The 25,927-nt window shown below is 53.7% G+C and overlaps 1 protein-coding gene across 12 annotated transcripts in view; it reads left to right on the top strand.

Moving 5' to 3' along the window:
- The window catches only part of TNS3 (tensin 3), a 243,498-nt gene that overhangs the window by 151,064 nt on the left and 66,507 nt on the right, over positions 1–25,927 (top strand). For all 12 annotated transcript variants that reach the window (XM_082632029.1, XM_082632034.1, XM_082632031.1 and 9 more), the window contains one exon: positions 14,988–16,247. In XM_082632029.1, coding sequence (XP_082488155.1) covers positions 14,988–16,247 — 1,260 coding nt within the window. The remainder of the gene's footprint in view (positions 1–14,987; positions 16,248–25,927) is intronic.

Below are 25,927 nucleotides of genomic sequence, written 5' to 3'. Positions count from 1 at the left end.
CCCTCGGGCTGTGGGACCCACCGCAGGAGTGAGCGTGTCCTGTGCTCTGGGGCAGGGTTCTGAAAGGCAGGTGGCTGTCGACCTGCCCGCAGCTCCAGCACCTCCCTAGACTCCAGCCAAGTGCATGTTGATCCTGCTCTCACTTTTTCCTCCTGCCCTTTATGACTGGCGTCGGTATCGCTTCTGCCCTTTGATGCTGCACCTGCTTTAGCGGCAGGCACCCGGGGATCCCCGCCCGTGCCCTGCATCCCGTCTCTGGAGCACTCTGTCACTGGCGCCCTGCCTTGGGGACCAGCAGCTGATGAGTTCTGACTGCTGGTGGGTTCTCTGAGAGAGGAAACTAGAAGTGGGCCCGACTCCCTGGTTTCCCTAAAACGCCAGGTCACACAACTTCTACGTGAGAGTGAACTCAGAGAGTGTGTACATGTGGCGTGGTGAGGGGTTTGTTTCCTGTCCCCTTCTTTTTTTTTTTTTTTTTTTTTTTTTTGCGGTGCGCGGGCCCCTCACCACTGTGGCCTCTCCCGCTGCGGAGCACAGGCTCCGGACGCACAGGCCCAGCGGCCATGGCTCACGGGCCGAGCCGCTCCGCGGCATGTGGGATCCTCCCGGACCGGGGCACGAACCCGCGTCCCCTGCATCGGCAGGCGGACTCTCAACCACTGCGCCACCAGGGAAGCCCTGTCCCCTTCTTTAAAAGCTCTTGCAGACCCACTTTTACCAAATCGCATCTCAGTCGAGCCCCTCCCGGCCACTTCCCTCCCAGCCTGGACACTGGCACGTTGGCTGGGTGAATTAAGCTCAGATCAAATCTGGTGAATTTCCTTCTGCGTCCTCCGTGGGGAGAACTTCCTCAATGACGGGCAGGATTGCAGTCTTCCCTGCAGAACCTGCAGGTGCATTTCTGCCAAGGCAGGGCTCAGGCATTTTGACAATGTCACCAATACAGGAATGACTCCAGACTTGAGGTATTTGACAACCAGAACCAAAAGCCTGAGAGAGAAAGCGGCTGAGATGCACGTGCTCGTGAGTGTCCTCCTCCCCAGCACGTGCACGCATCCCCTCCTTCCATCTCTTGCCTGATGTGGTTGCAGTGTCACCCTGCCTCCCATCTCTTCAGACTTACCAAATGGAGGGGGTGGGCTTTCAGATCCCACGTATGTGACTTTATCACATGGTCCCTTTGGAAAGGGCTGCAAATTGGAGCGGACCCAGGGGTCCTCAAGAGGGAAAAGTTCCCCATGAATTAAGGGAAAAAGGAGGTGTTTTGTAAGAAGGGGCAGCTGGGAAAATCCTTTATTTTGTCTCTGTAGAGACAGTTATCACATGCCTATTCCTTTTAAATAAATGGGTCTCAGCCATTTATTGGGAGGCTCTCTTGGCGATGGTATTGATGGTGGCAATGAGGGTGTTCCTGGGGTCAGACTCTATGTCCTGTAGCTCTAGGAGTCCAAGCGGGTGCTTCAGAAGGGGCTGGAGGGAAAGCATGGGCTTCCAGAGGGAAAGGAGTTTTGGAAGGAGTGGGGCGCGGGGGCAGAGGTACCTCTCCCGGCCTCGTGGTGGGCAGCTGTCCCTCTGGGGCCTGGGGCCGGGTCTGGCCAGGCAACTGTCACCACCTTCTAATTCCAGAACATTTCTGTCAGCCCCAAATGAAACCCCGCGCCCACTGGTAGTCCCTCCCCAGTCCTCCTCTTCCAGCCGCAGGTGACCTCGTCTTCCTTCTCTATGAATTTCCCTCGTCTGGACATTTCCCACAGTGGAACCATGCAGTGCGTGGCTTTCTGTGACAGGTGTCTTTCACTTTGCCTGATGATTTGAGGGCTCATTCATTTTGTTTCGGGACTTCACTCCTTTTTTTTTTTTTTTTTTTTTTTTTCGGTATGCGGGCCTCTCACTGTTGTGGCCTCTCCCATTGCGGAGCACAGGCTCCGGACGCGCAGGCTCAGCGGCCATGGCTCACGGGCCCAGTCACTCCGCAGCATGTGGGATCTTCCCAGACCGGGGCACGAACCCGTCTCCCCTGCATCGGCAGGCGGACGCTTAACCACTGCGCCACCAGGGAAGCCCTTCACTCCTTTTTTATGGCCGAATAATGATCCAAAGTGTGGTTAGACCACATTGTGTTGATTCATTCATCAGCAGGTGGGCATTAGGGTTATTTCCACCTTTTGGCTATTGTGATTAATGCTGCTATGAACCTTCTTATATGTGTTTTGACCTTGGGCTGTTCTTATACTGCCGACCTTTTCTACTACTTTGTGAAATTTCCACTTCTTTTAGTCCCAGTTGGTTTTCCTTTTCTGGATGTTTCTTCTGTCTTTATGGGTCTTACACCAGGAATCACACAACATTCTGCAGGTCTCCTGTCCCACTTTGCCGACTCCTCCCAGGGACATTCGGGAACCCACCAAGTCTTTTTCCGTATCAGTTAGGTAACCCCAGGCACAAAATTCTACCTCTGTAGCCTTGAAAGGTTTGAGGCCTTTCAAAACAGTGAGCCACAGAGCTCTCTTTTGGCCACACATCAGCAGAGTGTCACAAGACCCTGTTGTTTCAGGAGAGGTCGACACTAACAGCCTGAATGGCCTCTGTGTGATGGAAACCCACAGGTGGGAGGAGAGGGGACATGACAGTGTTTTGGGCGCGAGTACTCAGAGGCCGTCAGCAGCACAACTGCCAAGATCTGAAGGTCACACTGGTGCCAGTTGCCATGCATTCATGGAGGCTGTCGTGGTTCATTTGTGAAGCTGCCGTCAACATGAGGAAAACCCACCCTGCACCCCACGCAGTAGAAAATGAGCCGCACGAAAGGCCAGACTTCTTTTGACACACAACTAATCACGCAGCTTCGTTCTGTTAGAAATGGAGAAAAGAGACCACTGGCCGGGGTACAGTTGTTTGTGTCTCTTCCTCATTGTTGGTACCTTATTCTGTGTTTTTTTTACACGGTTGTCAGCTTTGGGATGCAGGGGTCTGATTTTAAGACTTTCTCCTGTAGAAGGCTAGGACCTCCACCCCACTCTGGACATGACCTTGGCTACAACGCGGCCAGGCCCCATTTGTCTCAGTCCTCAAACCAGATCTTTCAGATTTCCGTTTCTAATGTCTTTTCTTTTGATCTGAATTCTTTGACGCAAAGTATTGTGTGATCAGTTAGTCACTTCCTTTATTGCAGTGACAATGTTATTTGCAGAGTGGGCACAATGATGTCAATTCCCTCGACAGGAACAGGGGTTGGTCAGGACCCTTTGCCAAACACCAAACTGAATAGGCCTTCTTGCACAAGCAATGCATTGTGTTCCGCGATAAAAGAGACGCTTTCTCCTGAGCACGAACGTAACCTGTGCCTTGATGGCCGTTTGGGGGGTTGGTTGGAGGAATCTGTGTCTGGGACCTGCTGGCTCTGTCCCGTCTCCCCGCCCTCAGGCTCATTGGGTGGTGACGTTTGTGAAGGTTCCAGTTGTGCTGTGGGATCCTGAAGGCATCAGAACGGCTTTGCTTGTTTGCTCTGGTGTCTTAGGTTCATTTAAGACTCGGAGCGTGTGGCTGTGCTGTGACCAATATGTGATCGAAGCACAGTGGTAAACCGTTCGCTGAAGCCCACCTAAGTTGCACATAAAGAGGCCTGAGGTGCAGAGGCGCTGCTGGGCAGCACGTGGAGGTCTGGGTGTGCAAGGAATCTCTGAAAGATAGGCCGTGTGCAGTTAACACTGACAGTGAACTTGGCCACATTGAGCTTGAAAGAGAGACACAGCCCCAGGAGATGGAGGGTGTAAAGGCAAAGACTTCCTGGCAGATACGCGGAAGAAAGCAAATGATGCTGAAACTGTGGTTTGTAAACCCAAGCTGCTTGGTGCTGGCTCCACACGTCAGCTTGTCAGCCCGGGAGGCTTGGAAGGGAACACTGGTCCCACTGGGTGGCTCTCGAATAGAAGCCTTTTCCCCGCCTCCTGAGCCTCCAGGGTTCAAATTTCACTAAACCTGATTGCAGGAAACCCCGCCCTCGTGTTTACATCGCACTGGCCTTTTTGGGTGGAACCAAAGTCCTTTTCTTAGCTAACAAGATCTTCCACCTTACGCTACCTAGAGAGGGAGGCTGGGTCCCTGCGGGGGACACATGCCCCCATCCCGGAATGCTGCGTTCTGGGGTTGAAGGCTTTCTTTAGGGTCCAACAGATGTGGGCTGAACAAGCTGCAGGGCTGTCTGGAAGGAAGGTGAGCAGGGAGCATGTGTGTGTGTGTGTGTCTGTGTGTGTGCGCGCGCGCGTGTGCATGGCTTCTGCTAGGCTGCAAAGACCCTCAGTTGAGACCAGAGCGTTGCCAGCCAGAAAAAGTACCAGAGGGATAGGATAGCACTCCCGGGAGAGGAGAGGGTGTTCGTTGGTCAGTAACGAGCTGAACAGTAGTTTTAACCTGGCAAGAGGGAAAGCCAGGCAGGCCTCCGGAAAGACTGTTGGTTTGCAGTTTAGAGGAGTCTTAGCTGCTTCTGCCCTTGGAGATTCAGTGATGGTTTGACGTGGGGTTTATGTGCAGAAGCTCGTGGCCGGCTCTGTGGCTGGCTGGCCCAGGTGGCCTCTGAGTGGGGCCGCAGGACCCCCTGTTTTCACTGGAGTGCCTGGAAGGGAATTGGCTGCCAAGGTAAGTGCCCTCGACAGGATGGCCCGAGCTGGAGTGTTGGTTGGACAGGAGAGGGCCCCCCTTAGGAGTGGTCCTGCCAGCATCTGGGGCATGGTCACTGTGGCCGGGACACACCTGCTGCCTCCCCACGGTGAAGCCCAATGCTCCTTTACCGCAGCATTCCGGGCCTCGCCCAGGGGACCGCCAGGAGTGCTTGGAATCGGTGTGGCTCCAGCTTCCCAGGTGCTGGGCCCTGACACTGGCGCGTCCCTTCCTGGACAGCCATGTGCCTTTCTGGCTGGAACGCCCCCCTCCTGCTCTCACTGTTTTTTTCAAGAATTTACAGCCTGCTTCGGTTTTAGAAAACATTTACACAGAGCTCGACTTGGCTCCAAAGGGAGCGATTTCCATCCGCCCCCCTGGCAGGCCAGGTGCCACCTCCCCGCCTGGCATTCAGTGGGGTAGTTTTGGGTTCGGGGGTTCGGGCAGGCGTTTGCTCGCAAGGTATGAGGATGGCACATCCAGAGAAGCTCCTTGCTATGTGGAATTATTTCTGGAACTCGGCCTGAGAGGGGCTTGGGCCAGGCTCTCACACCCCTGGGGTTCCTAGCAGCTAATCACCATCTTCTGCCTTTTGTTTAGGGGAAAAAGGCACATTTCACCTCACCTGTGACATGTCAGTCACCCGTCTGTGTTGTTGTAGACTAAAGGTAATATTCTCAAAGGCCCCAGTGTGGCCATCCTTTCTTAGCTCTCGATATTTTTGGAATAGGACTAATTCAGTACAAACACAGGGGAGTCTTTAATGAGCACAGAGGCAGAACCCTACTGCAATAAAATAAAAGCAAGCCTCATTTCCTGAGAGGTTATAAATGCTGCAATTATAAACGTCCAAGTGGAAAGAGAGAGAGAGATCTCGGCGTGAGTGACTTGGTGAGATGACGAGGACTCCACCGAGAGGGACACCGGCCAAGCCTGGGTGTTTCTCCTGATTGTGAAGGTTCTGTAGCCTCCACAGGCCCCCGAGGGAAGAGGCACCCCTGGGACACTTCAAAAGCCACCTGCAGCTCTCTACCTGGCCAGAGGATGTAGAAGGTCACTGACCCCGCTCAGCCCAGCCTCCTGCTCTGGGCCCATCCCCCTTCCAGCTGCCTTGCTCTGTGGCAGTGCTCCCCATGCCTCAGAGACTGGAACCCCAGGTGCCCCCTCTGCCTGCACACCACACAGCAGGCACTGAGACGCTCGCTTGCTTCTTGACATGTTGCAATGCTGGGCCAGTGCTCCAGGGCCCATTCTCAAAATTGAAAGCTGGGCAGTTTGTCACTGGTTCCACAGCTGGTCAGTCAGAGCCGATGCAGCAGGTCTGGGAGAAGCAGTCTCTAACCACTAGGGTGAGGGTCCCGAGATGTGCAGAGGTAAGGAAGGCCCCTGGGTGTGCTTTGGAAGATCCGCCCATGTGGCTGTCGTCCTGCCACCGAGCCCTGTGGAACGGGGCACGGTTCCCACGACCGCGCGGGTTCAGTAGAGGCGAGTTTGTGGTGAGCCCACTGAGACGATGCAGAGGCCCCCGGCGTCACTCAGCTAGCTGACTGCTCCCGCTTTTGTCCTCGTGGTTATTGGTCCCAGAGGAAGCTGAGAAGCCGAGCCGATCACATGGCTTGGACAATGTTTTACAGCTGGTGAGAGCTGGAGGTGGGCTGCTTGGCCAGCCGGAGGGCCGCGCTGTGCAGTTTGGGTTATAGAACCTTCAGGTAGGTCTTGTAAAATTCCATCTTTTACTTTAGATCCCTATTAAAAAGCAATTCTTCAACATAATTCCGAAGTGTCAGGTCAGTCAGGCTGAGTTAAGAATACTCATTAACGGGACGACATGAGGCATTGTTACCGTTCCCCAGGCTCTGGACTGGAGGGAACACAGACAGGAGCCCTGAATCTCCAGGACAAGTGTGGGGATGGCTGTGCAGGGCCAGTGTTCACCCAGTGCCCACCTGTGCTTTTCCCTTTGTGTTTGGTCTCACCGAATCGCTGCGGTGATCCTGGGGCAGACTTCACCAAACACCTGTTGCCCGGCAACTTCTCCAATAAGGGAAGTGAAGCACAGAGAGGTTGAGTAACTCGCCCAAGGTCACACAGCCGCGGGGAGGATTTTTAATTAGGATTCACACCCAGGTGGATTATGCCAGAAAGTCCAGAAGGGGACCGAGGATGTGCACATAAATCGCTCCAGTGAAAAAGTTAAAACAAGCTCTATGCCACAAGGGGGGCACGAAGGCACCCTGACAACTATCCCGAAGAGGAGAGAGCTCTCACCATCTCAGGGAGTCTAGGAGGAGGAAGGAAGTTTCTGGAAGAGAGGGGGAAAGTGGAGGAATTCAAGGCGGGGGTGGGGGCGGGAGCAGAGAGAAAAGGAGATGAGGAGAGGAGGGGGGGAGGAGAGGAGGGCGGCGGGAGAGGAGGGAGCAGGCGGACACAGTGCATGGGGGGTGGCCCATTGCACCATGAGCCTCATTTCTGTCTTGATTTCATGACCTTTTTAAAAATCGAGATGTAATTTATTGGGTTGGCCAGGAAGTTCTTTTGGTTATTTTGTAGCATGGAGACACCCGAACAGAGTTTTTGGCCAATACATACATAGAGTAAAGTTCACTCTGTTTACTGTGCCTCTAGGGGTTTGACTTCCTATCCTGCAGCTCCCCACCACAGCTAAGAGAAAGAACACGTCTGTCACCCAAATCATCCCTGGTGCGCCTTCGTAGCAGCCTCCCCGCCGCGAGCCCAGTGCCTGTCCCCGATCTCTTCCCTCAGGATGTCAGTGGAAGCCTTTGGAGTCTGGCTGCTCACTCAGGGCTTTGGGTGTAGTTGCAGTTGATGGCATCATTTGTCCTTCTTTCTTCTCAGACACTTTTCCCGGGAAGCCCGTGGCTGGTAGACTCATGGCGTCTGGTATTGGGACATTTTGATGGGGTCAGTTGGTTTAGCTGAGTGGCCTCGAGTAGTGAGCGAGCCGATTGGGGAGGGGTGAGCTGGAGGTGGTCCATGCGGGCCGGCCGCAGGAGGCGGGAGGGACCGACTGCTCAGCAGTCTCCGCCTGTCTCCTGCTGAGTCAGGGTGGGCCGGGAGCCTTCCCTTTATCAGGGCTCCCAAGGGGCTGTGGGTGCGGTAGGCGGGGACCAAGTGGTGTACCCGGGAACAGCTCATTCATTGTAAGGACAGAACTGCGCAGCCTGCCATGGCTCCTGCTGCTGTAGCCTAGGAAACAGACATAACACTGCCATCATCAACCCGGCAGCCTCAAAACACAGGATCCTGTCCCGACAGTGCACCATTTCGGGAGTTAGGGAGGAAAACAGAGTGCTTAAGTAGTTTCTAAGGAGTGTGTGTGTGTGTGTGTGTGTGTGTGTGTGTGAGAGAGAGGGAGAGAGAGGGAGAGGGAGAGGGAGTCAAAAAGAAAACATTTAGGGAAATTCCTTTCTGAAATTAAAATGTTAATTTCACATTAAAGTGGTTGGTCAGGTTTAGAATTCCAGTGTTTTAAAAAAACAGAAAGCATGGATTTGGGAGTAGGGCAGAGGTAGGCTTGAATTCCAGATGATCTATTCAGTAGCTTTTTATTATCTTAAATATTAGCATAACCTCTCTGAGCCTCTGTTTTCTCGACTATAAGATGGGCTTGTCCATTACTGCCTCACAGGATTGCTTTGGGAATGAAGTGAGGTCCATCCCTGGAGCGTGACAGTGTCCTGGCACATAGGAGGTGCTTAAACAGAGCCTTTGTCTTTAGAGTGTCAGCCCCATTGCAGGAGACGGCTGTTTCCTGCATTCTCTCTTTCTCTGATGATAGAAATAACGATTCCTTGCAGCCTCACCTGAGAGCAGCTGTTCCTGGATGCATCCCTTCTTGCAGTCCTGTGCTCTTTCTGCCTCTGCTAACCCTTCAGATGCTGTGAAGTATGCCTGCCACCCTCTGTTTCTTGACCCTCTCCCTGTTCCCCAGGCTGGTTCATCCCAGCATGGAGTCGAGACTCTACTGAGTATTCCATTTCAATCTCCATAAACAACTAACTAGCAGCCGTGGCAAGTGCTTAGTAAACTCGTGCGACTGCTCCTGGACAGGAGTTTTCTGTTTTTCTCTGTTGAAGACTTGCAGGGAGGATCCTGTTAGCTCTTTTGAAATGAAAAGTTGCTTTTCAAGCAAACCTTTCACAAAAGTAAAACATAAGATTCATAGAGTCAGTATATAGAAGAAAGGAAGATTTCAGCCAGCTTAACGAAGCCCTCAGGTTTGCTCTTTTGTTTGAAATGGATTTTTTATGTTGGCGTCAGGGCTGAACTCATTACAGATCAGTTCTACGGCTTCTTGGTATCTGAGTGGTTGGTGCTGCGATGGCGGTGGAGTTGAGATGCTGCCTTCCCTTTGGCTGATTCTTCACACAACTGTGAGCACATACCTGTGAGCACAGGTGGGCATTGGTTAATCTGCGTTCAGCCAGGATGAGAAGGAATGTTTTCGTTTTTTTTTTTTTAGGTCTGCCTTATTTTCTTTGCTTACTTTTGAAATATTTTGGGGGTGTCTCTTTTCTTTCTTGTGAGATAGCCCCCTTTCAAAAGTCGAGTGGGAAAGGGCAGGGAACCGGCACACGGTAGCAGAGCAGGGGCGGGGAGTCTGTGCTGCAGCTTCTGCCCTTTAACGAGGCAAGCATGTCCACTGGCTCTTTTCTTTCTTCTGGTTCTTTTCCAGATGGGAACCTCCCTGGTGTGTCATTCAGCGGAAGCGATCAGAGCCGTAGTTAACATTTGTTTGATTTTTAACTAGGCCCCGGATGCAGGGAAATCATTACCAGAAAACTCACAGGCCTCCTTTTGGAAGGGGCCCTGGGTTCTGGTCGGTGGGGCAGGGATGGCGGGAAGGGACAGGACACAGAGCAAGTGGTTGATCCTGCACTGGGACAGGCGAAGGCTCTTGTCCTGCATCTGCAGTGGAAAAGCTGGGGGTCCTGGGCGGGTCACATCTCTATCTGGAAATTGGGGTCTTCCTTTGCAGAATGAGGATTCATTCAGTTCCCCCAAACTCCCCTTGAGCTGGAAGCACAAAGTTAAAATGTGTCATTTAAATCTACAAAAAGGATGCAAGGGGTGGATGAAGTGAATGCCTTCCAGACGTCTTCTGCTGGCCCCGCACTCACCCCAGCTTTGATAGCACTCTGAGCTCCGAGATGGAGCCGAGCTTCACACCCCCAAGCCTCCTTCACCCCAGGGGACCCACCTCCTTTCCCCTGGGAGCCCTTGGTGGTGGCAGTGGGACCCCAGCCCCAGCCCTGCCAGGGATCACAGAAGGTGTTTGGCTATATCGGTTCTCTGAAAATTACTTTCTGCATCACTTTTCCAAACCTGAATTAAAAGGGGGCACTCTACCATCAATTAAGTCAGGGTGTCCTTAAAGACTGACCAAAGTTTTGGGGGGCTTCATACACCAAGGCTGGAGCTTGTGTCTCATTTTCCATGGAGGGTTTGGCAGTCAGTCAGTCTGCAGTGACCCCCTCCCCCAAGCCCCCCAGATAACTTCTGTCCCTGGTTGTGATTCCGTTTTCATTGCTCTCACCCTGCAGTTTTCACATGGGGTCTCAGAAAACAAAATAGCAGCCCCGTAGGCAAGGTCGCCCTTCTCTAGATGTGGTTTAGAGGCGGGCCATGAGTATGTGGGTGTGCCCCGCCCATCCCTGCAGCTGTGGGGATGAACCTGCTTGGGAAAGTCCATCTCAATGGCAGGAGGATGGAGGAGACGGGAAATGGTAAAGATGCGGTGCCATTGTTATGCACCTACTGTATGCCAGGGCTCTGTCTTGCCCTCATCACAACCCCAGTCCTGTGGCTGCACAGATAGTTTTCAGACATCCCTTGGACCTTTGCCCCTCTGCCCGCACATTGGGTCACAATTAGGTTGGCACATTGGGTCACATTTAGGTTTGCATCTTTTGTTTTCTTTGACATTTTGGAATCCACTCGTTGACTTCGGCACCTTTCCAGTCAGGTTGCATCTGAAGGCCCACTCGCTGGGGCTGTGCGGTCTACCTGGGGGAGAGTTTGTTATGACGTCTGGGGAGTGGAGGCCCTGGGGCTGCAGGTGGCCAAGGGCTGTGGGCACTTCTACCTTCAGAAGGTTGGTCAGTTATTTTTAGTCTTTTTACCAGCTAAGGCAGCTGAACATCTTTCCAAAATAGCTCCCCAGGCTTTGTCACGTGAGAACAAGCCAGAGCATTCAGTCTGTCAGTACTCGGTGCCCACTGGGTGCCAGGGGCTGGTTCCTAATGCAGGGGATACCACAGGGAGCAAAAAACATACCCCTGCCCTCCTGGAGCCCACATTCTTGTGGGGGAGACAGTCTGCAGTAGGTCTGAATGTAGGTGTGTGCCACAGACAAACACCCAGCAGGCAGAGAACAGCACGAGCAAAGGCCCTGGGGCAGGGGAGTGCCTGCTGTGGTCTGGGAGCAGCAAGGTGGACAGGGAAGAAATGAGCACAGTCAGGGAATGCCAGACTTTGTCCACCTTGGAAGGAGCTTTTAATAATTATGGCTACCCTCAGGACTTCCCTGGTGGCACAGTGGTTAAGAATCCGCCTGCCAATGCCGGGGACACGGGTTCGAGCCCTGGTCCGGGAAGATCCCACATGCCATCGAGCAACTAAGCCTGTGCACCACAATTACTGAGCCTGTGCTCTAGAGCCTGTGAGCCACAACTACTGAGCCCACGTGCTGCAACTACTCAGTCTGCGCGCCTGGAGCCCGCGCTGCACAAGAGAAGCCTGTACACCACAATGAAGAGTAGCCCCCGCTCGCCGCAACTAGAGAAAGCCCGTGCACAGCAACAAAGACCCAACGCAGCCAAAAATAAAACAAATAAATAAATAAAAAATTTAAAAAAATAATTATGGCTACCCATCTCAGGAGCCTAGGACCTGGGTTCTTTATATATGTTCTCTAATTCTTATTAGTGCATTGAAAGATAAGACTAATTATTCCCTTTTATAAGTGAAGAATCAGGGGGTTGAACAGTCTAAATGTCCTGACCAGGAAAGTACAGAGTAAATGCAGAACAGGAGTCCATCTCCAGGTGCAGGGAAACTCAGTCCGAGTCCTTTTGCAAAGAGTGCAGGGCAGGGACAGCGGGTACTGGAGGCCCCTTTTCCTCCTCACCCCAAGTCTGACTCCCACACTCCCCGGGATCACAAAGCATGAGTGCAGTAGGGTGTCTCTGGAGGCCCCTGGACAGCCCCCCAGAGGCCCTGTGCCTTTGGGAAGATTTGAGCTCCTACAAAGTGATTCAGAAGTTTGGGCGAGTCTGACTTTGAGGGTTCTCGGAGATGGTTCGTATCCTTTTCCTATAGATATACCATTTACTGGATATTTTCTGACATAGACAGTCACCTGTGTGTGTGGTAGAACGTTTAGCAAAGGGTCTGCGGTGGTGTCTCGCCACACTCCCTGAGCAGCTCTGAGAGCCCATGAGACTTGAGGGCGAAGTGCTCAGCGCCCGGCCTCGCACAGAGCCAGCGTTTAGTCTGTGGCAAGCGGGCTGTTTTTTAATGCATTTATTATCATTTTAAGATTTCTACTACTAATAAAAATAATAAGAATGGGATTACTCGTAACTTGCAGCCAAGGGGAAATATCCTGTCCTGTTCCGTTCCCTGCAGGCCCTTATGGACTGTTCTTCACGTGCTGTCGCCATGGGGTTCTACTCAAAATGATTAACGGGCACTGCCTGAATTTAAATCAGAAGAATTTTTGTACAGCTCCTTCTCGGCTTCCTTTTTCCCCCTTAACTCATTGCGCCAGTCCGTTTTCATTTAGATTCAGGCAGAAGGACTTGAGTCATGGACGCATGGACATCTGTTTCTAGAAATCCCCACTGGCTGGCTGTGTGCTGGTCGTCTGTCCTGGCCTCCCCTCTGCTCAGGCGGGACTGGGATTCTTACCGAGCGAATGTGCTCTCCTGCTGTCTCTGCAGAATAGAAGGGAAACAGCTGGTTCCCCAGGTCTTGCCTTAGTTGAGTTTTCCTGGCCACAGAGGGTCTCTCACAGAAGCCACGTTAGAAGGGCTAGGAGGGCTAGAAGGACACCCATCTGTGTGCTGTGACTTTCAGTGCCCGTGTCTGAGCTTCATGTAGAGCACAGCCAAACCCTCGTTGTGCAGCTGGGCCAACACAGGGTTGGTGGCCCCAGGCCGGACTGGGGTAGAGCCAGGACTTGAACTGACGTCTGTCTGACGCTCCAGCTCCCGCTTCACCCACGGGCCATTCTGTGTGAGCCCCGCAGCGTCCTAAGCATGAGGACCTAGTGGCTCACACATGGGTTGATTCTGCACTTTCACGGTTGTAGGGGTGACGTTTGCAGGTGCCCTGTAACTTGGGGGCACTCATTCCGGGGACCTTGTGTGCAAAGCTGGGTGCAGCGGGTCCTCCCCCTGGCACCTTTGGGTCATTCACTGACCCCACGCAGAGCATCATGACCGAGTGCCACCTCTTCGTGAGCAGGGCCCCGGGCGGCCAGGGGCTCCCAGGCTGCAGAGCCAGAGAGCATGGGTTCTGGTCCCAGCTGGGCTTCCCAGCAGCTGCCTGACCTTGGGCAAGTTACTGATGCTCTTTCAGCATCAATTCTTTTTCTTTAGAAGGGGAATATGCTAGAAAGTTAGAGAAAATGTGCTGAGTGCACACTCCGTGATAGGTGCTCTGTGACCACCAGCTGTCACACCTGCCCCAATTACCCCGAAGCTGCATCCAGCTCCTGCCTCTGACTTAGGTGCTCACGTCACCAGTTGCCTGCCTTGAAGACTTGGTTTATTTACCGTATTTTATGTATCATTTCTCCCCCCAGCCCTCCCCACCAGGCGCTACGTTAAGGTGAGGGTCACTGAGATTCGTACCGGCCTGCACTCCGGTGTTTGTTTGCCATCCCCCATCGCTTCTAGCCCCGCTTCTCTCTTGGGCACAGTTGAGATAAGAAGGAAGCTGGGCTTGCATGTGCTCTCAGCACAGCACCCCCAGATACCCCACAGATCTCTGTCCTGGCTTGTCACCCTGGTGTTTTTTTTTGTTTTTTTTTTTTGCGGTACATGGGCCTCTCACTGTTGTGGCCTCTCCCGTTGCGGAGCACAGGCTCTGGACACGCAGGCTCAGCGGCCATGGCTCACGGGCCCAGCCGCTCCGCAGCATGTGATATCTTCCCAGACCGGGGCACGAACCCGTGTCCCCTGCATCGGCAGGCGGACTCTCAACCACTGCGCCACCAGGGAAGCCCCTCCCTCGGTGTTTTAAAAAAAGCCGGAAGCTGCTGATGGTGGAGTGCACGCAGCCCACAGGGCCAGAGCCGAGCTGGGTCCCTCCAGAGCGGCTCCAGGCCCGGTTGCTGCTGGGATGCAGTGGCTCCCAGGACCCCAAACAGCGTGGGTCAAGCCCTCTGCAGCTCCGTGATTGTGGTGGTATGCCTGCAATTTCACAGTTGGGCAAACAGGGAGGCAGAGGAGGATGGAGGGGGAGGGAGGTGCTGACCTCGAGCTCTCTTGTGCTGTTGGGCGCCCTCCCAGCTCTTTGCTGTGAGCCAGGGAGTGGTGACTGCCGCGGCGGCCAAGGCCGTAATTAATAATAGGAGCGCTCTTCCCATCTGCATTGGAGGCCTAATTTTGTTTTCTCGGCCGTCCTGATGCGTGAAGATCAGTGCTTACCCCTCTGTGTTCTGAGGTCCTGCCGTGCCCTTATCAGTGCCTTCTTGGCCCAAAGATGCTGCACTAATGGGAAGGCAGGCCGGATCGAGTTCCTGTGCTTTCTCTTTTCATTGAGTCGTATATTTAGGTTTCAGCGGATCTCAGCAGGTTGAGGACAGCAGGCTCCTAAATCAGATGTTCTGCCTACCAAGGACTGTTACCCAGATCCCTGGAGGACGCTTCATAGATGTTGACGGAAGCTCTCTCCTGTCCTAGGCGCCATCCATTCTTGAGTCTTGGAGATTTGTGAGCAGCGCTGTGTTCAACATTCAAACTAAGGACGCCATTAGCAGTGAGCCCTCGAGGCAAGATGAGTCCAGTGTGGAGAGGCCCAGAGGTTCTCTCAATGACTGTTCTCTTTGCATAAAAATGTAGAAGCAGTTCGGGGCCTGAAAATGTTTGATTATTCAGAGTGTTTTCCGTTGGCGTTTGTTTCGCAGGAATGTATGTAGAATTTGGGGACCCTAGAGGCATCTTTGGCCTTGATTATTCTATGTTGTCTGTTGTGAATCCATTTATTTGTTCAGACAGACCTATAGGCCTGTTCCAAGAGCCCGAAGCCCCCTTCCATCCTTGACTTACACTCCATCTCTCCGTCTCTCTTCTCTCCACCAGTGCTGCACACGCAAGGCCCTGTCGACGGCAGCCTTTACGCCAAGGTGGGAAAGAAGAGCGCCTCGGATCCCAGTGTCCCAGGTGGGTCCCCCGCTGTCCCGGCCGCCAGCAGCCCAGACCACAGCGACCACACCCTGTCTGTCAGCAGTGACTCGGGCCACTCCACGGCCTCGGTGAGGACCGACAGGACCGAGGAGCACCTGGCTCCAGGGCCCAAGAGGGGCCTGAGTCCCCAAGAAAAGGCCGAGCTGGATCAGCTGCTCAGTGGCTTTGGTCTCGAAGATTCTGGAAGCCCCCTCAAGGACATGAGTGATGCTTGCAGCAAGTACAGCGGGACCCGCCATGTCGTACCGGCCCAGGTCCACGTGAACGGAGACAGCACCCCCAAGGACCGAGAGACGGACATCCTGGACGACGAGATGCCCAGCCATGACCTGCACAGTGTGGACAGCATAGGGACCCTCTCCTCCTCCGAGGGCCACCCGTCAGCCCACCTGGGCCCCTTCACCTGCCACCAGAGCAGCCAGAACTCCCTCCTGTCTGATGGATTCAGCAGCACTGCTGGCGAAGATCAGCACGGCGCTCTTGCCCCAGATCTGGGCCTCGCCGTGGAGCCCCCGTACGAGCGGGAACAGGCTTTTGGGAGCCGCGAGCCCAAGCAGCCGCAGCCTGTGCTCAGGAAGCCCTCCGTGCCCGCCCAGACGCAGGCCTACGGGCAGAGCAGCTACTCCACGCAGACCTGGGTGCGCCAGCAGCAGATGGTGGCCGCTCACCAGTACAGCTTCACCCCCGACGGGGAGGCCAGGCTCGGCGGCCGCGGCACAGCTGACGGTTCCGGCCTGGCGCAGACCCAGCCTAGGGTCCCGCTCACCCCTACCCGGGGGGCCAGCAGCAGAGTGGCCGTACAGAGGGGCATAGGCCCCGGGCCACATCCCCCCGACACGCAGAGACCCCCTCCCGGCAAAGCAGCACTCAAACCCAGGATTCCAGATGTCAGAGTCGTGAATGGTAGTGGCCCGGAGCTGAGCACAGACCCTTCCCCTGGCTCACCCACCCTGGACATCGACCAGTCCATCGAGCAGCTCAACAGGCTGATCTTGGAGCTGGACCCCACCTTTGAGCCCATCCCCACCCACGTGAACATGCTGGGTAGCCAGGCCAACGGCCCCGCAGCCCCAGACGGTGTGGGAGGCGGGCTGCGGGCGAGTGGCCGCCTGCAGGACACGGGAGAAGGCCCTGGCAGGGCCCCCGCGAGGCAAGGTGAGCTGCTGTTCCATGGGATGCATGCTTGCCTGGGTCTGTGTTTTGCAGAATAAGGATCTATGGAAGAGCGCCGGGCTCGACGCAGGGTCGGGGGAGGGGAATGAGGAGGACAGTTGGGGCCCTGGGCACAGCCTCGTGGGGACAGGCAGGTAACCGCACACTCCAGGTGCTGAAGATGTCTCCTGGCTGGCCACGCAGGAAGTGGGAAGGCTGTCCGTGGGGCAGCGGCCTGCGAGCTGGAGAACCAGGGCCATGGGGGTGGCTGGAGGCGGGCAGTGGCAGGGGTGCCAGAGGGGCAGGTTCCGGAGAGTCGGGGCCGAGAGGCGCAGTGGGAATCTCGGCTACCAGGCCTGGCTGCAGGGTTGCGGGCCCTGAGGACGTCCCTGTGTGCACCCTGCAGCTCTGGGGGCTGTCCTGGGTGGGAAGTGGGGACTGTGCAGGCTCTCACCCTTAGGGCACGGCTGTGCAAGGCCAGGGCCAGGCCTTCCTGCCCACCTGCGAGACCTGGGAAGGCTGGGGGTAGCTGTGGCGGACAGAGGTGGCCTCTGGGTGTACGGCTGAGTGGACGTGGGGCAGGGAGTTGGGATCTGGCCTGTGACAGGCTCTCCACGTTGGCGAAGCAGGGGCTGTGGGCCCTGGAGAGCTGTCCAGGGAGGCCTGGGAGGGTGCCCCGCAGGCCGGGGGCACTGGGACAGAGGTGGGGTGTCCGGGTCAAGGAATGGAGTGTCCGTCTAGAAGCTTCCACACAGAGGAGGCGGATGGGGCCAAGGCAGGCGTCCAAGCCTGCTGAGGTCTTGGGGGGTGGAGGGGGGCGTGGAGCTGCAAGGACCCAGAGGTCACCTCGGGGCTGAGAGTGAGGCCAGGCCCTCCCGCGTTGGCGTGTTGGTGTGCGTCCACCTCTGGGGCATCAGCTGGTTCCCTAAAGGCCCTGCCTCTAGAAGTAAAGACCAGAGGGGTGACAGAGGAAGCGCTCTGTCACTTCCCCCTACTCCCGAGTGTGACCCTGAGTGCCGAGCCAGGAGACTGATGGGGCAGGGGTGCCGCGCTTGCCGCAGGCATTGTTCTCGGGGCCCTTTCTTCTTCTTAGGCCCCTCGGCTACAGGGGCGGATCCTTACAGTTGAGTTTCCAGAGGTGTCAGGAAGTGGCCCGCCCAAGGTCACATAGGTCATTCGCAGTAGAGCAGGATTCGGCCCCTGTGGCTGCACCCAGAGGCCCTGCCTGCTTTGCAGTCAGATGGACTGGATTGCAGAACCTCCCCCACAACCCCGGGTCCAGATGTCCTGGGTTACCTGAGCTTTGCAGACCTTGGTCCTACTTAGCTGTGCGTTTGGCGGACTGTGTGACTTTGGGTTAAGGATGTAGTCTCTGAATTTCTGTTCGCTCTGTCTGTTAAAAGAAACCCTATCACATACCTGGCTGGTGGAAGTGTGCAGGAAGTGCTGGTCCGCACGCCCCTGTAGGGTACCTGGATCACGTGTGTGGCATCCCCTCTTCCCTGAGTACCTGTGCCCCTGGATGTAAGTAACTTGGAGCTGGACGGAGCTGGAAGAGCCTCCTGGGAGCAGATTATCAGACTCTGCCCTGTAGCCGTAGGACAACAGTAATAGTTACAGCTGAATAGGTGGAAGGATTTGGATGTATGAATCCGTAGAATCAGACACATTCAGGAGCTTCTGAGTTTAAAACAGGTTTCAGGGGCTTCCCTGGTGGCGCAGTGGTTGAGAATCTGCCTGCCAATGCAGGGGACACGGGTTCGAGCCCTGGTCTGGGAGGATCCCACATGCCGCGGAGCAACGGGGCCCGTGAGCCACAACTACTGAGCCTGCACATCTGGAGCCTGTGCTCCGCAACAAGAGAGGCCGTGATAGTGAGAGGCCCGCGCACCGCGATGAAGAGTGGCCCCCGCTCGCTGCAACTAGAGAAAGCCCTCGCACAGAAACGAAGACCCAACACAGCCAAAATAAATAAATACATTTATAAACTCCTACCCCCAACATCTTCTTTAAAAAAAAAAAAAAAAAAAGGTTTCATTGAAAACAAAGCTATCTGCATCCTGTCTCTTATCTCACCAAACCTACTTAAAAGAAATTGCTTGGAAAAATTAAAACCAGAAACCTTTTTTTTGGATTAAAACCTCCTTTGAGATTTGGAAGCAGTTGGAGGCATCCGAGTGTATAGGGGGAAAAAGATTCCAAGGCTCAGGTTACAGTCTGACAGCCTCCTTTAGTTCATTTGTTTTCCAGCTGATGGAACTTGGTCCCTAGTGACTTCTCCTTCTTTATTCTTGTAGCAATAAAAGGTAGAACCTGGGATGTTAGAAAGTCTCTTCATTTCCTCCACCCTTTAGTTAGCTTTTCTTAAATTACTTGATAAACTCATCGCTGTAATTATTGGAATCTAATTTTAGATCTTTTCTAGTTCCTTGTCTTATAAAAATAATGACATTTTTTAAATTAAAGGACTTGAATATTTCAACAGATCCGTAAAATTCAGCACGTTAGGTTATTAATTATGCAAATTCAGTTAGAGTGTTTATTAATCCATTCACGTTTGATAGGAACCTCGGGCGTTTGCCAGTTTTCTTTTATACTTTTAAAACTATGGTGATGTCAGTAGATTAGGTATAAGCAATGTGGATGCTAACCTTCAGAGACCTTTCTGAAATTTGCACGTGAGCTTCTGGTAGGAGGCCTGAGCAGCGATGAACACCTGCCAGCGGGGCAGTTCATAGCTCACAGCACGAGGACGGACCTTCTGACCCGGAGCTTGGCTTTCAACTCCAGAGTCAGCTCCTGTTTTAGGAGAGTGCCAAGCTGGGAAGTGTAGTGCCTTTGAGACTTGCACTACATTGATGAAAAGGATCTGGACGGTGTAAAGGGTTCTCCGAACAGCCTGCATGCAGACTTCTGGCTCTCATTCCGGGACATCTTGTATTGATAGAAATCCCATCAAAAGAATGTGCACGTCTGTAGCTTTCGGCCACTTGAATTGAGGTGGAGGGAGAACTTCCTTCCCTCCCTGGCTGGTATAGAGGACACTGGAACCCATTTGATTTTAATATTTAAATGTTAGTATTTACACCTCTCGGTTGCAAAAAGCTAGATCAGCCAGCAGCAGAAAAAAATCACTAGATGGCAAGGAAATTTCATAAAAGTGTACAACTAACCAACTGATTCTGAGTTGTGGAACATTTCAGAAGGTTTGGGGATGCTGGAGACCTGTGCTTGGAAGATGTTCCAGATCCCCAGCACACATCCATCCCCTAGATGGGGGAGGCCAGGGCTGCCGAGCTAAGCTGGTCCACATGTGGCTCTCGGTTCTACCATGCTGAGTAGGAAGGGGACAATGAATCTGAAAGGCTCCATGACATTCCCAGGATGGTGGCTGTCATGCCACAGATGCATTGTCCCATGTCTGTGTGCCTGAGGCTCAGCCCTATTGATGTGGGGCAGTATCTGACCAGAGCGGCGTCAAGTCTTGCACACAAATGGGAAGTAGGCCGGAAAGTTCCAAGACGCTGTATCTTCTACGTGAGACCCTCCCTGGCCTGCCTTGCGTCTTGCCCCCAGATGCTGACTGCTGCACAGTGTCTTAATTCTGGCTGTACATAGAGGTTTGTCCCAGAGACCTCAGCATCCTGAAGTCAGTGAAATCCTTCACTCTTTGCAGATCATGTCCTGACTATGAGAAAGACCACCAGTTATCTGCTGGTAGAGAGTTGGGAATGGTATTACCTGGAGCTCCTTCTGGGGACTGCTGCATGTCCTGCACAGCTCACATTGCACCAGCTCTACAGGCAGCAGCATGCCCACTGTGCCTCTGGTTATTTCTGAGATGAAAATTATATGTGAAGGCTAAGCATTTTCTGAGAAAGTCTACTTGCTATCAGCACAATAATAATAATGGTGAGGATGGTGATGGTTGTAGGGATAATAATGGTGGTGATGGTGGTGGTGGTGGTGAGGGTGATGGTGGTGGTGGTGATGATGGTGATGGTGATGGTGGTGGTGATGGTGATGATGGTGGTGACGGTGATGGTGGTGACGGTGGTGGTGATGATCATGATGGTGGTGATGGTGGTGGTGATGGTGATGATGGTGATGATGGTGGTGATGGTGGTGTTGGTGGTGATGATGGTGATGGTGATGATGGTGGTGACGGTGGTGGTGGTGACGGTGGTGGTGATGATCATGATGGTGGTGATGGTGGTGGTGATGGTGATGATGGTGATGATGGTGGTGATGATGGTGATGGTGATGATGGTGGTCATGGTGATGATGATGGTGGTGATGATGATGATGGTGGTGATGGTGGTGGTGATGGTGATGGTAAAGATGATAGTGAGCACTGCCACACAGCTCCTGCCCCATTCCAGGTGCTATGTTGAAGCTTGCCTGCATCACGCCTGACCTTTATGCCCACCAAAATGTGTAAAAAACCTCCATCTGTCTCACTATGCATCTCATGGCTGAGCCCTTATTCCACTAAACTCAGTTTTTGCCACCAGATCGAAACCCCTGGAGGGCAGTGCCAGTGACTTACTCATTTTGTTTACTGACACATGGGAATGTTTGTAAATAGAGGGGATCTGGTGCTGGTGGAAATGCAGGTGACCCTCCAAAGACCCATGTGTCTCTGCTGAATTGACACGGGGACCTTAGCGAGGTTTATCACGGGCAATGTAGGGCGCCAGTCCCCACCCATGAGGCGAGAGTGGCCCCTCAGAGGTGGGGTCTCAGAAAGCCCTGGGAGACCTTGTAAAATGGGGGTGAGATGTGGCGGCGTTTCACTCCCTGTAGGCGCTCAGCACCTCTGCAGCTCCCCTGCTCTGGGCTGACACCAGACCGTGCTTCAGCCACAGCACGTCTGGGCGCTGCTGTGGCCTCATGCTGGGCCAGCTGCACTGAAGCCCTGCTCAACGGTGGGTTTCTTGGATCACATTTTTTAAATGAGGGGAGATTTCAACTGATAGTACCCAAGTAACAAAAGAAATGACTCAATCTGTGAAGTTTATGATTCCATGGATGGCATGAAGCCAGCTCTGTTCTCCTCATACCTATGGGCTCCTTGTTTCCTGTTGTCAAAATATTTTAGTCATGGTACATCAACCCCCAACCCGCAATTGTCAGGCCCTGGCAGACCCTGTGTTCTGCTTGCAGATGGCACTGGGACACTGTGCCCGTGCTCCTCATGTGCTTCTGCAGACAGACACAGACGTCCCTGCATGAGTGCTCCGTGAGGACTCATTTATGCTGAAGGAAATTCACAATAAGTATCAACTTTCAGTAATTGATAGTGGAAAGCCTGCCAATTTAAATTACATGTTAAAGGGGCTTCCCTAGTGGCACAGTGTTTAAGAATCCGCCTGCCAATGCAGGGGACACGGGTTCGAGCCCTGGTCTGGGAAGATTCCCACATACCGCGGAACATCTAAGCCCGTGTGCCGCAACTACTGAGCCCTCACGCCTAGAGCCCATGCACCACAACAAGAGAAGCCACCGCAATGAGAAGCCCGCGCACCGCCACAAAGAGCCAAAAATAAAAACAAACAAATAAATAAATTTATTTTAAAAATATTATATGTTAAACCCAAACCAAAGGGATCCAGTGTGAGAACCTGAGATCCTCAGACGTGGGTCCACACCGTGAGTGTAGGGTCCCTGAGCGCGGGCGGGAGCCGCAGCGGCACGAGCCCACAGGGGCATGACAGGAGAGCCAGGAGCATCGGGGAGAAGAGAGCGGGGCCTTTCCAGGAGGAAGTTCCGTGGAGGCTGTGCAGATGCTGGAGAGAGGCAGGGCCCAGGTGTGCGGAAGTGCAGGTGTGTTCGAGGACCGGGAATCCAGGTGCACGGAGAAGAGGGAAGGAGGGGTGAGCGTGGACCCTGCCCACGTCCGTCATGAGACAGAGTGCCTGCCCTCAGGATTTCCGCTGTTCCCCGAGGCCGCAGATTCTGACGGCTGGGGAGGGCATCTCAGGCTGACCCCGGCGTCACCCACGGCAGAGGATTCAGGCCGCCATGGACCCCGGCCAGGGGCTGCGAGGCTCCTCCTCCACGTCTGAGGCTCTGGGGCAGCCCCCGTGCTTCCAGGAGAAGCTGGGCTCCACAAAACCAAGAAGTCTCCGCCAGCATCGCCCGTGCTCAAGGCACTACTGGTTCCTCTGGTCGGATGAGATGGAGGATGACGTCCAGTCACAGAGAGGAAGCTCGAGGTCAGAAAGGGCGGGTGACGGAGGCTCAGACTTGGCCCATGGGCTCTTCCTGCGTGGCCAGCCTGTGTTAGTTCTTAGTTCTTTCCCGGAAGAGGGTCCCGGATCAGGGTCAGAACCTGCTGCAGACTGTGGTCTGGGGACATGGTGAGCAGAGAGCGAGGGCTCAGGTCTTTTCTCTCCACCCTCAGGCCTTTCCGTGCCGCCCTTCCAAGACAAGATGACTGTTTTCAGGTCAGGGGGTGCTCCTGTGTCCAGGGAGCAGGCCCTGGCGTCCCTGCAGGAGCCGGCAGCAGAGCGTGTGGGGCCAGCAGCTCTGTGTCCTTGGCAGGAGAGGGCTTGTCCCACCCTTGGCAGCTGCAGGCGACCTCAGTAATAAGAGAGTGAAGGATGATCTCCACTGGTTTCCTCTGGGAAACATAAAGTGTGAACTCCCTGGAACTACGTTTTGGTTCTCTTTCGGTGGGTTTCAAACGGTGAGGGTGGCCTGGCCATAGACAAACCTTTAGATGGCGGGTGTTACGCTCACAGGTCTAATGCAGTCTGGGTTTGGGTTCACTCATGTCGTCTGAAAAGCTCTAGCAGAGTAGAGCTTAAGGAAATGTGTCCATACTCCTTCAGTTGAGTCATTTTCCATTCAGTATTGTGAGATGAGAAAGTTACAGAGATCTGTTGCAGAACAATCTGAATATGCTTAACATTATTGAACCGTGCACTTAAAAATGGTCAGGGTGGTAAACGTAATGCTATGTGTTTTTTAACACAAAAAAAGCGAGTACACTTTTTTTTTTTTTTTTTTTTTTTTTTTTTTTTGCTGTACGTGGGCCTCTCACTGCTGTGGCCTCTCCCGTAGCGGAGCACAGGCTCCGGATGCGCGGGCTTAGCGGCCATGGCTCACGGGCCCAGCCCCTCCGCCGCATGTGGGATCTTCCCGGACCGGGGCACGAACCCGTGTCCCCTGCATCGGCAGGTGGACCCTCAAACACTGCGCCACCAGGGAAGCCCGGGAGTACATTTTTAAAGCTTAGAATAATTTCTTAATTGATCTGCTTTGTATATGCATCTTTGCATCCCTTGGAGTCACTCAAAGTCATGGACTCCTCTGTGGGTGTCTGCCTGACACTGTCTCCCAGCCGCCACTTCCCTCTCTTTCCCCTCCTTCCTTCCATGCATAGGGTCCTGACCACACACTTCTGGAAGGGGTTCGTGGTTAGAGTTTCTGGCTGCCCACTCTGATCATGGTCCCTGAGCTTGGCTAATTTAACTCTAACTTCACACCTGCCCACTCACTGTCCCCTGAAACCCACTATTCCTCTCAGCTGCCCAATCAGGCCTGTACCCACTGAGCCAGGCGGTGAGCAAAGGCACGCGGAATCCCATCGGTGTCACCATGACAACTCTGGATGCTGTTTTGAACCTGAGTTAGAGCGTGTGGTTTCAGGCTGTGTTTAATGCTGACCAGTCTCAGTACAGCTGCACGATGCCTCCTGCCCTCGGGACACACAGGAGCCAGCGGCTGGGAACACGAGGCACAGTGCTTCCTTCAGGGAGCCCGAGGAGGCCTGGCCTCTCATTCAGTGACCTCCACCTGTCACGGGCTCTCTGGGTTGTCATAGGTCAGCCCAGGGTCACATTCTCCCTGAAATGCTTCCCTGACCACTGTCACTTCCCCATGTGCCCAGGGCTCCCCCCACCTCCCTGGACAACACTGGCCTGTGACTGTGCCTTTGCTTTTCCATCACCCCCCCCACCCCACTCATGAGCTCCTGGAAAGCAGGAGGAGCCAAGAATTACAGTGCGGGGGGCGGATTTCCTCCTCCCCAGGCCCACCAGGGAACCAGGATAAAGGAGACTGTGGAGCGAGGGCCATGAGCCCAGGCCAAGGGCTTCTGGTGATGTTCCTGTGGACGCTTGCTCTCCGTTTGCTGCCACAGGTGAAACTGGGCTTTCTCCACCAGTGAGGTCCTGTCACTGGAGGTGAACGGCAGGCAGGGTATTCATGTGCCATGAGAGACCACCAAAAAGGGGTTCCTGCCCAGGGGTCAGGACGGGCCATGCCCCTTCAAACTGATGCTTTAGGACCATGAATAGTGGTGGATGGACCGATGCCCGCAAGCGCACAGTTAGTGATGGAGTCGGCTTGTTGTGCTGCGGGGAGCTCTGCATGCTTCTAGTTTGGAAAAGACTTCAGAGCGAGAAATGCACGGTCACTGCTGGAAGCTGTTGTTGCAACTACTTTCTTTCATTGCATAAAAGCACATTATAAGGCTTCCCTGGTGGCTCAGTGGTTAAGAATCCGCCTGCCAATTCAGGGGACACGGGTTTGAGCCCTGGTCCGGGAAGATCCCACATGCCGTGGAGCAACTAAGCCCCTGCGCTGCAACTACTGAGCCTGTGCGCCACAACTACTGAAGCCCACGTGCCACAACTACTGAAGTCCACGTGCCTAGAGGCCATGCTCCGCAACAAGAGAAGCCTGCACGCTGCAACAAAGAGCAGCCCCCGCTCGCCACAACTAGAGAAAGCCCGTGCAGCAGCAATGAAGACCCAGTGCAGCCAAAAATAAATAAAAATCAATAAGTTAAAAAAAAAGGCACATTATAAATCTGAGAGTTGATGAATCAGTTCCTTTTGCTGCAGCGACCCTCACCACACAAACAGGCAGATTCGGGTGCCCCACGTGGTCACTTTGACGGGCGTCTCCCGACGTCCCTGAGAGGCCTGGAGTTGCGGCCTCTCCTGCCTGCTCTGGACCGCCTGGGCCAGCCTGCAGCTGTGGTTCTCAACCCCTCAAGCCCATGGTTCTATTTTTAGAACATCTGTTTTCTGATGCCATCTTCACTACCCTGAGATCAGTCATAGCTGATGCAAACTACTTAAACACATAATTTAAAAAAACCTATGTAACACCCTAACACTCGTGTTAAAGGATAAATAAAAAGAAAGCAATTTAAAATAAAATAACGTGCATCTCAAGGTGAAAACCCTTGGGCAGGCCAGCCTAGGAAACAGAAATCACCCCCTCAGATCTTTTTTATTGGGGGAAAATGCACCTAATGTAAAATTTACCATTTTAACCATTTAAAAATGTACAATTAAGTGGCATTAAGTACCTTCACAATGTTGTACAACCATTACCATTGTCTAGCTCCAGAGCACTTTTGTTATTTCAAAAGGAAATCTGTACCCATGGTCAGTCACCCCCATTCCACACTCCCCCAGCCCCTGGCAGCCCCTAATCTGTTTTCTGTCTCTAGGGCTTTGCCTCTTCTGGACATTTCGCATAAATGGAATTGTATGATATGTGGCCTTTTGAGTCGGGCCTCTTTCACTCAGCATAAGGTTTTGCAGGCTTAAGGCTGAGTGATATTCGACTGCATGGACAGCCCACACTGTGCTTATCCAGTCATGGCTGGATGGTGACCTTTTGGTGATTGTGAATAGAGCTGCTGTGAACGTTCACGTGCA

This window comes from Mesoplodon mirus (genome assembly GCF_964341445.2).
Source record: "Mesoplodon mirus genome assembly, chromosome: 9".
In the NCBI taxonomy this organism is placed as follows: Eukaryota; Metazoa; Chordata; class Mammalia; order Artiodactyla; family Ziphiidae; genus Mesoplodon; species Mesoplodon mirus.
Note: the sequence above shows the minus strand (reverse complement) of the source record. Positions and strands in the feature narration are given on the sequence as shown.